Below are 13,097 nucleotides of genomic sequence, written 5' to 3'. Positions count from 1 at the left end.
AACGTTCAGGGTATCAGCTGATCAGTTATGGCTGACATGTGGGCCTCCGCGCGCATCACCATGGAAAATGCAATACATTGTTTTATAGACGTCTAGCCACTGCGTACTCTCCAGACAATTGAAAAAAGAACACCTGTGAACCGACCTATGGTCGGATGGTTAGAGGGACAATTGATATCCTCTGTCCATCAAAGTTCAAGTCCTGTTGCTAACATTATTTTTTAATTTATTTCAGAATTTTCAACGATGTGTTTTCAGTGGGAGAAGACATTCCCGTCGACAACGAGGCGTTACGGCGACTTCGTAAATCTCAAGATGATATGCCGGCTCAGTCTCTCGAAGGTGTGCATATGGATAGGATGTGTGTGTGAGCATTCATAGAGATGAGTGTATGCGCGTATGTATGATAGCCGCAGCCTACGCCCAGTGGTCCCTGTACACATGGAACAAGAAAATGAATGTTGTTATATCTATAGTAGTAGGTCTGCATCATCCTGTGATTTATGGAAGATGGGTTGTAGATATGAAATTTTTTTCCAGAAAATAACATCCTAGGACACAGTAAATGCAATACATTGTGGCCATATATGCCTTGTTTTCATGTTTTTGTTTTTGAAAATCTACGGTTGCTTCTTTTTCCATACTCTTGTGAAGTACAAAATTCTTTGGGTTTAAGTTATGCTGTTACTACGAGGATAATTTCTTCTATAAGAATTACAAATGGATAAGAAACTAAATCCGTGCTCTCCATATCTCAACATTTGTTGCAGCCATATAAGTTGACATACAATGTATACTTTGAATTTATGACGAGCTAATGAATGTCAGTAATTACATAATGCAATCAACCATTGTGATAGAAAGCTTATCACTAGCATGATATTACATGGGTGCAGCGGAGCGCGCCAATCCTTCTAGTAACAATAATGGACAGCACTAGAAATTCCTATTGGTTTGTCTCTTAGGCAAGGAGTTGGGCTATCTTTTTTGTTTGAGCACTGGTGTTGGGCTATCGTACATAGTGACACCCAATAGGCGGGCACAACCACGGGAGCTATATCTCGCTTACAGCAAGATGATAGCTACCCTAGCCTAAAGCTTTCCCGGAGCGCTGTGTCACTGAGCCGGCCCAGTACATTGTGTTTTCTCGGTCGTTCGTTTCTTGTCGCAGCTTGTTTTTTTTCATTTTCTTTTTTGTTTATTATTTATTTCTTCATTAAAATTCGGTAATATATTTCTTTCTCAGTTTTTTGTGTTTTTCAGTTTCTTTTATTTCTTATTTGCACTGATATTTCTTTGGTTTTCATCGGCTTTTTAATTTTCTTTTTTTACTGATTTTCTTTATTCCTTCGGTTTTTTTTCAGTTTTCTTTGTTATCTTTGATTTATTTGTTTCTTTTGTGTTTTTTACCCCCTTTTCCATCTTCTTGTTCTTTGGTTTTTCGTATGTATCTTGTTTTTCATTGGTTTTCTTTGTTTTTCATTTTTTTAATTATGTTTGCTAGGCTTTCTTTGTGTTCTTATTTTTCCTTTTTCTTTTGATTTTCTCTCTATCTTTTTCGGTTTTCATTTGTTTTCTTTGTTTTTATTATGTTTATATGAAAAAGTGTTGACCATGTTTTTTCAAAATGTTAAAATTGTATATAAAAATGTTGATTATGTACACAAAAATGTAGAATGGACATTAAGTAAAAGTGTATATAAAAATGTTGATCATGTATATATGACAAATGTTTTCCTATCCCACAGAAGTAGTTACCCTCATGACATACAATATCCACATTTCTTTATACATGTTTAACATTTTCTAAATACATGATCAACATTCTTTTCATACACGTTCTATATTTTAATATATAGTTTCTGTACACATGGGGAACTTTTTTGTACAAAAATTTAAGATATTTCAAATGCTTGATTAACAGTTTTCAAATTCTTGATTAACATTTTTTTATAAATGTTGGAATTCTTTTGTATACAATATGAACATTATTTTATAGACATCTAACATTATTAAAATATTTAATGTACGTTCTATTTTTTTGTATATATCAGGAAAATATTTATATCGCTTCAAGATTTTTTAGTTCCACAATGAACATTTTTTCATACACATTGTTTTTATAAACATCAGAATTTTTTATATATAATCATTTAATAATTTTAAATGCCCGCTTAAATTTTTTTTTGGTTTTTTCATACACGTTGTATTGTTTGTATGCATTTTTCATATACATGAAAACCATTTTTTTGTACAAATTTAACATTTTTCAAATGCTTTATTCAATTTTTTGAAATATTTTATCTCAAGTTTCTTTTTTAAAAGATATATTTATAATAATTCGAAAGTATAAACAAAAGTGGAAAAAGAAAGCAAAAAACGAAACATAGAACCTGAAGAAAAATGAGGTTGTGGCCTGTGGCCTTCGGCCTCCTGGGCGCTGTGTCAGCCGGCACAACTAGTAAGCTTGCACGTGCAACGCACGTTAACAGATATTATATCATGTATTTGTAGTTTTTTTTAAAATTTGATCTGTGTAATGAATAAGGATTTTCTGTGATGATAAGTACATCATTTTCTAAAATATTTTTGGGATAACAACTTAATTATTTGAAGTGCATTGCTTGACCAGTTACACCAAATGAAAGGTTGATTTGAACATTGGGCAAAAAGGGCTCTTCATACATCAAACAAGGTATCCATTAGCTGCCATAATCATCTCGGTGCCTCTTCTCTTTCTCCGATCGGCATCCTTCATCCGGGCACGGACACCCAACTGGTGCCGGTTAATCCATCTGACACGGAGCTTGTTGTATGCCTTGTACGCCTTCATCTCATCTATAACCTTCATGATCGAGTGCTTCTCGCCACCAATAGTGCTAGTAAGCTTGCACGTACAACACGTCTCGATCATGACTCTTTTTAGTGATACACCTACTACAAAACACACACATTTATAGAGCAAACAGAACACTCACGAAGCTTGAAAATAATAGCCACCATATACGGCTCACTATGATCATGTCAATCGGGTTACATTGAAAAGTGGGTACCAAAGATAAGATCCATGGATGGCATATGGTCCAATATTGCTCACATAACAAACAATGAACATAATATAATGTACTGACCACAATGCCCAACCATGTTATGATTTTTTTTTTAGAATTTAAACACCTGAAATTGTGCACACCAAGTAACATTGTTACTAACATTGAGTGATACAGACCGTAAAGCCGGCCATAGCTTGTTAGAAATATGTAGGAATAGAATACCTAAAGCTTATTGGGACACCGCAAGCCAGTTATAACTTATTTCTTAAGTAGCAAAAGGGGCTACTTGCAATCCATTCTGGATAAGACTTACCACCTTAAGGCAAACCTGAACATGCTGATAGTACAGACCGTAAGTAAAATAAGGTAGAACATATGCCTTTCAAAATGTTCAGAACAAATGAAAGCAACAAAAGGAAAAGACAAGCTTGATTTACATGCTCGTCCCCCTCCTGGTTGCTCTCACATATAATATTTCAAGAAAAAAAACAGTATCAACACATAAAACTCGCAAACCTGGTGGCTTTAGCCTCACCACCTGAAGCATTTTGCCATTCAGCTCTCTCTAGAAAAAAAGGTGAACACAGTTGTAATATTTAACATATGTGGACGTTTTGTGAGAAGTGGTTATGGAGTGGTTCACGCCAGCGCAAAATGCCAACGGAGGTCGACCTCCATGGAGGTGGCTATTTTGAAAAAAATAAATCAAAAAACATATTTTAAACTTTCAAAAAATTCTAAACAAAATCATACATGTTAACATGGATGTATTCTTGTGTGTAAATTTTGAAGATGAAATACATTATAATGAGAGCTACAAAAAAAGGACAAATCGCGTATTTCCAACTAATAAACAGTACAAACACTGTTCACTATTAGAAATGCAGGATTTTCTTTTTTTGTGTAGCTCTCACCATTATGTATTTCGTTGTCAGATTTTATACACATGTAGAATATATCCATATGAATGTGTAGAATTTTTTTCAGAATTTTTGAAACACCAAAATGTAATTATTAAAATTTTCAAAATATCCACCTCCATGGAGGTCGCCCGCCAAAAGCCCTCACTCGCCACGCCAGTTCCTATTCGGTACTTAACGCGCCGTTTAGGTCGTTACTGGTATGCGGCCCTCACGCGTCAACTGTGTTGGGCCGACCCATGTAACGTTATTGTTACCTTCGGTTTTGGGAAGCTACTAGAAGCTTCTGATTCAGGATTTTTTTTCTATGTTTTTATGTTTGATTTTTTGCTGGTTTTTGTTTGGTTCTTTCTCCTTCTTTATTTTTCATTTCTATTTTTGTGAATATTTTTCAATTTCGTAAAAAAGTTAAATTCATGAACTCTTTCAAAATTCATTTTTTTGAAATGTATGAATCTTTTCAAAATTTGTGAACCTTTTTCAAATCCATGAACTTTTTCAAACCCGTGAACATTTTTGAACCTGTAATTTTTTTCAAACTCACATTCTTTTTTCAACTTCACAAACTTTTCTCAAATGATTGAACTTTTTTTAATTTTGTGTCTTTTTTAAATTCATGCACTGTTTTCAATTTTATGATTTTCCTCAGATATGTGCTTATTTAAAAGTCAACGGTCAAAGTCGTCAATGGTTGACCGGTCAATAGTGAACCGAGCGAACCAAGTGGCTGTGTGAGCAAACCAAGTGTCTGTGTGAGCTAACCAAGTGACGAGCGAGCGGCCAGCACGTTTGTTGGGTCGGCCCAAGCAAGCGGTCGCTGAGTGCGAGTTTGCAAACCAGCGCGTGAAGCACCGATAAGGAGGAGTCCTGGTTCTCTTTTCGTTGCTGGACAACCTTTTTTGTTTCTTTGTAGCGGTTCTGTACAGTTACTTTTACTAGTAAGATGCCCATGCGTTGCAACTGTTATTCCAAAATGTGATATATTGCATAAAGAAATAAAATATTGGACTAGAGAGTACACATCAATTTTCTTTTAAATAGAAAAAGAAGAGAAATATATTTCTACAGGGTATTGAACAAAAGAAAGAGATAGTTCTGCATGAAGTAAATAGCTCAACATGAAGTAAATGCATAACAAGTATAACAAAGAATGCATAGCACACATGTATGTAGACGGACTAGATCACCGGAGACAAACGAGCCGAGTGTTGGACTTGGCCATGTTCTATGCCTCCGTGTCCATCTTCGTTGGAAATGGAGCAAGGACGCCTTTTCTGGGATGCACCATTGGTGAATGACCGCAAGCCAAGGGACATTGCGCCTTTGATGTACGAGGCGTCCAAGAGGAAAAATTGAAAGGTGCCAAGCTCTCAACAACGATGCTTGAGTGTAGAAAATTAACATCTCGACCGCCTTCTCCCTGAATCATTTGCGTCAGTTTGTTACCCTATGGACAATACTCTGTGGCTTCCATCTTGAAGCAAATGTCGAGAATGATATTGTGTGGAAGCATATAGCTAGCGGGAAATACACGGAGGCATACAAAGCGCAATTCCTTGGCACAATTAAATCCCCTATGGAGCACGTTATGTGGAAGGCTTGGGCTCACCCCCCCCCCCCCCAAGTCAAGTTCTTCACTTGGTTGGCTACTCAAAGCAAAATTTGGACGACAGATAGATTGAAGAAGCGCAAATGGCCAAACTGTTGCCTTTGTACACTTTGCAAGAGGGAGCAAGAGTCCATTCTTCACTTGGTTGGCTACAACGGGTGAGCATCGATATTTCCTCGTGACACCTCTCAAACACCATCAAAGATTGGTGGTGGGCCTTTCCGACACATCTATCCCCAACAGGAACGCGATGGACTCGCTCACCATGCTCGCCGGCTGGACCATTTGGAACGAGAGAAACACACGGGTATTCCGTTAGAAGACTGCTCTGCTGATGGTCCTCCTCGCCAATATAAAAAAGGAGGCCACACTTTGGGTAACTATGGGTGCTAGAAAGTTGGGAGATCTAATGCCACGAGAGTAGTTGAGCACTTTTTTGGGATGTTGCGGCGCTGTCTATTCCTCTTATTTAATGAATGAGGCAAATCTTTTGCCTCTTTTCAAAAATAAAAATAAACAAGCTGAGTGTGCCAAACGAACAAGAGTGCATGGATCTTGGCAATCATTAGGTAGATGGCGGTGACGTCTACAGAACTAGATAGAGGTATCCACATCTGCAAATGGGCAAGCATTTTAAATTAGCAATTAGAGTGTCAATTAAGAAAAAAATATGTTCAATAGTAATCTTATTATGAGTCAGCCATAAGGATCAACAAAGTGTAGAAAAGTCAATCCAGAAAACATGGAGAAATTGACCCTATGTACTACATAAGTGCGCAAATAAATCAGTAAATAAGCCGGGTTCCAGGTAATGTTTGACCAAAATCGAATGCAAGAATTCTTTATGAGAGTGGGGGCTTTCTGATTTCATGATGTTGGGGGAAACAAGGGCAAGTATATCTCAAACAAATCACTTCGACTCGACGAGGGCCGAAGATGAAGTGGAGGGAAGCCGTTCAATAAATAGAGGCGAAAATCTTGAAAAGGCGCAAAAGAAATTCAAAGTTTAGGAAATCAAAAGATTTTTTTAGGATTAAACAAAATGGTTCACAAATAAAAGCGCTAGTGCCACAACTAGTCAATTTTTTATACGATTCATAACTGGATCGGGTTTCACTATCAAAAGATAATGAAGCAACATAAAAAGTGTCTCGGCGGAACAAAGAAACAAAAGAACTTGAAAGTAAGGTTCAAAACAAGCCCTGTTCCCGAGCTTCCAAATCTCCCAGCACAACGTTGCCAATCCAACAATTTACAGGTTCCTACTCTAAGGTAGGAATCTGGGAATCCACCAAAAGTATTGGGAGAAACACCCAGGCATGTCCCCAGCAGCAATAGTCTCACTCACTATATTCGACACATATTTGGCAGCAAAGCAATGGAAGAAAAGGTGGTGAATATTTTCATTATCATGGATTGTTCATCCACCAGTAGGGAACGTGAGCTGGGGTTTAGACCGTCGTGAGACAATGTTTTTACCCTACTGATGGCAGAAGCGACATATTTTTTTATCTCAAGATCCTTCGCATCGAGCTTCCCTTGATCTTTTGGTCTACGTATCGCGTTCCACTTCGTGAGGCCGTATTTACGCTTAAGCTTGTCAGATTGACAGACAAATCTGGATTTGCACCAAACCAATCTTTCTTGTACCCCTTCAAGTATTTTAAAGAAGGACAATGCGAACATCGACAAACTCATAAGAACAACATTGATTAGAACAAGTCTTACCCCATAAGACATGAGCTTGCCCATTCAACAACGATTTTTTTCTCACAACGTTCTCCAATGCCCTTCCATTCCTTGTTGAGGAGATTTCCAAAATGCATCAGAATACAAATTGAGACGGGAACGAGCAAGACTAACAATGAAACAATTATTTGTACCGATCCATTTCTTCTTTAGCTTTTCCAAAGCAGGAGAGTTCATTCTTGTGAAAATTTATTGTGAGGCACGATAATAGCTCGAACAAACTAAGAATCAATTCCATATCTCCGCGGTGCTCCATGAAGATGATGGTTTATGCAAGGCCAAAAACTCCACCGCCAACAAGATACAGAATGAGGCCACCAACTTGCCTCGCCTCCTTAGCCTGGCCTGGCCAATGAGCACCATGAGAAAGGTTTGCAACAATATTGAAGAGAATGGGTGACAAAGGATCTTTGTGACGAAATACTTTTCTGGTCTACAACCAATGACCAACGTCATCATTCACACCAATGCTATCACCGCAAACGAAAATAAATAAATCAATCCACTCTCATTATTTTGCGAGGAAGCCTTTTATGCACACGGTTTGTGCAAAAAAGGTCATTTTACTTTGTCATAAGCTTTTCCCAAATTCTCCTTAAAGATAATTATCATGTTATGTTCATGCATTCATGCGTGTGTAATAGCAAAAAGTCAGCGAATGATTGGTCCCAATCAGACCCTATTATATTGTTCTTGCCTGAAACCAGAGTCTTGTTATTTAGAGAGCAAGAAACTCGTGCAAATGGTCATAAGATTCAGACTAACGAATCCCGCCAGCAGGCAGGTACAGTGCATGCATATATTATTATACAATTACTTTGCCAATTCCCTCTCTTATTTTCCACTTCTTCCGGCCGGTCCTGACCCCGTCAGAATTCTCCCCCGCAAGCACGCGAGGCAGCATGCAGACCGGAGACCACGCCAATCGAAGCAGTAGGCACGTCACCTACGTACTCCCAAAAGCTATATAAGCATGACTCCGTTCCATGCTTCAAAGCACCCATCACCGCAACCAGCTAGCAATTAACCAAGCTAAGAACCCTGCTTCGAGAATTACAGCTGCTGGCATAGTTTTCTTCCTCACAAGTCACAAGTATATTGTGATCAAGTGATCGGCGCGCGTTCGCGTCACAAGCCATGGCGTCCTCCAAGGGCTCCTGGGCCGCACTCGCATTGCTCCTCCTTGTTGTTCTCGCGTCCACGGCCGTAAATGGCGACCACAAGCTCTCCGCCGGGTACTACGACAAGACGTGCCCCAACGTGCAGCGCGTCGTGCGGCGGGTCATGGCGTACAAGGTCGCCGGCGAGCCCGCCGTCGCACCCGCCATCCTCCGCCTCTTCTTCCACGACTGCTTCGTCAACGTATGTACCGAAATACCTACCGCACTCATGTCCTGTTCACCTGCTGATCCCTAGCTAATTACGATGTGCAAAACGCTGCGTGCGTGCAGGGATGCGATGCCTCCGTTCTCCTGGACGGCACGTACTTCTCCGAGAGCGAGAAGGACGCGCGGCCCAACGCTTCCCTCCGAGGCTTCGAGGTGATCGACGAGATCAAGTCCGTGCTGGAGCACGACTGCCCGGCCACCGTCTCCTGCGCCGACGTGCTCGCCCTGGCGTCCCGGGACGCCGTCGCCATGCTCGGAGGGCCCGCCTGGAGCATGCCCCTCGGCCGCATGGACTCTCGCACCGCCGACAGGGACGGCGCCGAGAACCTCCCCAGCCCACACGACAACTACACCTCGCTCGTCTCGACGTTCAGGGAGCGCGGCCTCGACGCCCGCGACATGACCGCGCTCTCCGGCGCGCACACTGTAGGGATGGCCAACTGCGAGAACTACAGGCGCCGCATCTACGGCACCGACGGCGACACCAACATCGATCCCTCCTTCGCGGAGACCAGGCGGCAGACGTGCCCCGACGGTGACAATGAGGGTGGCATGGCGCCATTTGACGAGCAGACGCCGATGACATTCGACAACGCCTACTACAAGGATCTGATCGCGCGGCGTGGCCTCCTCAGCTCCGACCAAGCACTCTACGGCTCGGGCGGGCGGCAGGACAATCTTGTGGAGATGTATAGCAGGGACGGTAAGAGGTTCGCGAAGGACTTCGCCAAGGCCATGGTAAAGATGGGGAACATACGCCCGTCCAAGGGGACCACGGTGGAGGTCAGGCTCAATTGCAAGATGGTCAACTAGCAATTGATATAATGATTTACTACAAGAATCTGATAGTGCAGCCCATTCATGTTTGGGTTAAATTTGTGTTTTTGGGTCAAGTTTGTCAAATAATTGTAAATGTGTATTCCTTTATTCATTCATTAGTTTGCCAATCATGTATTTTCTTCATCTCACAAAAAAATCATGTATTTTCTTCCTTCTAATGGTGTATGATTCAAATTTTATACTCTCTTTCCAAGATATATCGTTTTGCTTCTGGTATTTTCCTAGATAGTTCGTCCATCTATTTATCTAATCGGATTTCCTAAATCTCAACTAGATGATATTTAGCTATGTCATATCTAAGTCCATCACCACATGATAAAAAAATGCTAAAATATTGGTGCAACTGTGCTCGCGCTCGTACGTTTTGTTTTTCCGTTGTTTGCGATGCATTGTCTTCTACGGCCAGGCCCAATAGTGATTTTTTTTCTTCGAAAAACAGGGCACCGCTCCAGCTCCACATTTTTATACTAGTTTGGGATTCGCTCCCCTAGACTTTCTAGGGTTCCAACTTGCCCTCTGGCGATCTCGCTAGAGTCCATGTCAAATCTCACCGGCGGCCGGAGTTTGTCTTCAGCGGTTGGTGATCATACCCAGAACAGATTTTGTCAATTCGTTTGCATGGCGGAACCGCCTACTTTGGGGGATGGGGGTCGTAAGCTAGGGTTTCACAGATAAGCAACAATTGGGAGAATGAGAAGGAGGAAGGTGCAGGGGCAGAAGGGAACAAGGCGGCGGAAACTAGGGCCGTGTGATCAACGGCAGCCAGAGGAGGAGGACGGGAAGGTATGGCGGCCAATGGAGGAGGTAGATCAGAGTTGGGGGAGGAAGAATTCTGGGACTATTACGGTCCCAAGCCGGAGCTTGAAGACCACTTCGCACACATGAAGTTTGTCAAATAAATTGTAAATGTATTCCTTCATTCATTCATTAGTTTGCCAATCATGTATTTTCTTCATTTTGCAAAAAAAATCATGTATTTTCTTCCTTCTAATGGTGTATGATTCGAAATTTAAACTCTCTTTCCAAGATATATCATTTTGCTTTACACAGATTCTTTTCCTGTTCGTACTGGAGTATAGTAAGGAAAAACTGCTTGACCGAATCAAGGTCAAGATAACTAGTGTGATTCCTACACTGGGACATCAGGAAGTGTTTTCACACCATCGACCGACATCGATTCATCGATATTAAAATTGAATTAAACTACATGATAAACAGAGTAAAATCAACTAAAGTACCCCAAAAAATGGAATTTCATCAAAGTCTTTATTTTTTTGGGTATTTTCCAAGATAGTTGGTCCATCTATTTATCTAATTGGATTTCCTAAATCTCAACTAGATGAAATTTAGCTATGTCATATCTAAGACCATCACCAGATGATCAAAAAAAATTTGCTACAAGATTGGTGCAACTGTGCTCGTGCTCGTACGTTTTGTTTTTCCGTTGTTTGCAATGCATTGTCTTCTGTGGGCCAGACCCAATAGTGATTTTTTTCTTTGAAAAACAGGGCACCGCCCCAACTCCAAATTTTTATATACTAGTAAAAGTGCCCGTTCGTTGCAACGGGCGAACAACAAAACCTCACAAAAATTATAATGTCCAACATAAAACAATTCAAGTTGAGCCACATTTGTGAACTCAGCTGTTAATTGTGAACCACTCTTAAGCTTGACGGCTGAAGTAAGCCACTGTTTTCATGTTCTGAGAGGTCAATTTTTCATGCTGGTTCTAGTGATCTTCAGCCTAAAATTATTTGTTCACATATAGATATAAATTCATACTGATTGTACGGAAGCTAAACATCTCAACATTTTTTTACTGGAAATGATATGGCTGTCATACTCGTGTGTTCACTGAACCTTCGTCTACTTATCTCAACCTATGTATTAGAAACATGCATGATCGTTCTCCAAAAAAACATTACGGTGAAATAAAAAAAACTACAATTTTAATTAGCAAGGGATTTTAATCACTTGCATTACTACAACTCTATAACTGATTTGCTGTTTTTAGATGATTACAACTGTGACGTATATTGAGAATATAGTAACTTCTGTCAAGAAAATAAATCTAGAAAATCATGCACTTCCACTCACCTTCGAGCAGCATTTTTGTCCTGTTCCTGCTAGCTATACATCGCCTCGTATGTGTTTACATTGTGTTTCTTTGTATGAAGGCAATCAGGTGTTGCTCCCATTGATTAAGGAGAGTGTTCAGTACATTAAAATCCAGGTGTTGCTCCCATTGATTAAGGAGAGTGTTCAGTACATTAAAATCCAGTACAGGAAAAGGTAAAAATAGAAAGAAAATTAAGAACTCTGGTTCAGGAAGATTATTTACAGAGTATAGTTTTGCTTGCTCGGAACTTGCTGCATTTGGAAGAAATTCCGAGATAGCTTGTTCTCTGCGGAACTTTGCAAGGCATTTGGAAGAAATCTGTGGAGAGCCGCATGACTGTTTAGTACTCCAAGAGAATTAAATGCGCCGTGGTAATTCAAATTTTGATACATGCTTTTGCATACATAATGACGACTATGCTCCATTATATCCATTGAAGTAGTGGCAAACTCGTTACTGCAGCCTGTTAAAAAAAAGGGCAATGAATTCTTAGCTCAAGTGTAGGATCAGGAAAATGAGACTGACAGTAGGCAAGATGAATATGTGTTGCTTATGTTGGAACCAAATCCTTAGCCATGACATGCATCATCAGTTTACTTACACTATGAGAAAAAATATTCACAGCTTTTGACATAAAAACGTGCATATGTTTCTCACCACGATTGAACTAATGGGAATGATGAACTGATAAACCCTTAATAAAATATGCAGTCGATCCAGCATACAACTTCAAATCTGTAGGAGTTCCAGTCCATGAATTCATTTCTGCTGGAAAAACATGTTTTGCATCTCATGTTTTCTGATCAAATAGACATGATATATCCGACAGAAATCATCGAATCCCCAAATTCAAATCGGAAGGAAGGACTTGCTCTGGCTCCCTAGAGAATGCAAGACTGCATTGTTCAGATAAAAGCCAGCCACTTAATGACAAAGTTAACTACAAATCAACTCACTGTAAGTCCATTATTATAACCATGGAGGAGTCAAGCTTAACACTATAAACTACAATGTCATGATGTGAAATGTTAGTATCCACTTCTGATTTCAAAAAAGGTATGCAACATGGTATTTTCCATCAACATTGACATCTGAAAGACCCTAGGAAAATTACCTGATCGCAAACATCATGCTTCAAATATCAAATCTTAGAGAAGAACGTTACCTGATCAGAATGCCCATATGTCCATAATTTATGAGAAAGAAAAGAGACAAAATTTACAGCAAGGATAGCTGCAATGGTCATGTTCGGGAAGTAGGAGGTTGCCGTTGTAGTAGCAGCAGCACCTTGGTACAATGAAGACGATGTTGCCGCTGTCGACCTGACCATCCGTAAGAAATGTCGCACTGAATAGATGTTCAATATTTATTGTTTGCTAATTATTAAATAAGCCAAATCTGACCAAATGTGTTGATCTT

At 40.1% G+C, this 13,097-nt stretch overlaps 1 protein-coding gene across 1 annotated transcript; it reads left to right on the top strand.

The window, feature by feature from the left end:
• Window positions 1-8,363: 8,363 nt before the first annotated feature.
• Window positions 8,364-9,669, top strand: LOC119335569 (peroxidase 4-like). Its single transcript, XM_037607681.1, has 2 exons — window positions 8,364-8,693; window positions 8,783-9,669. The coding sequence occupies exons 1-2, from the start codon at window positions 8,469-8,471 to the stop codon at window positions 9,530-9,532; spliced, it is 975 nt and encodes a 324-aa protein (XP_037463578.1). The 5' UTR covers window positions 8,364-8,468; the 3' UTR covers window positions 9,533-9,669.
• Window positions 9,670-13,097: the final 3,428 nt, after the last annotated feature.

Source organism: Triticum dicoccoides, chromosome 7B, assembly GCF_002162155.2.
Source record: "Triticum dicoccoides isolate Atlit2015 ecotype Zavitan chromosome 7B, WEW_v2.0, whole genome shotgun sequence".
NCBI lineage: Eukaryota > Viridiplantae > Streptophyta > Magnoliopsida > Poales > Poaceae > Triticum > Triticum dicoccoides.
This window is presented reverse-complemented; position numbering and strand designations above follow the sequence as displayed.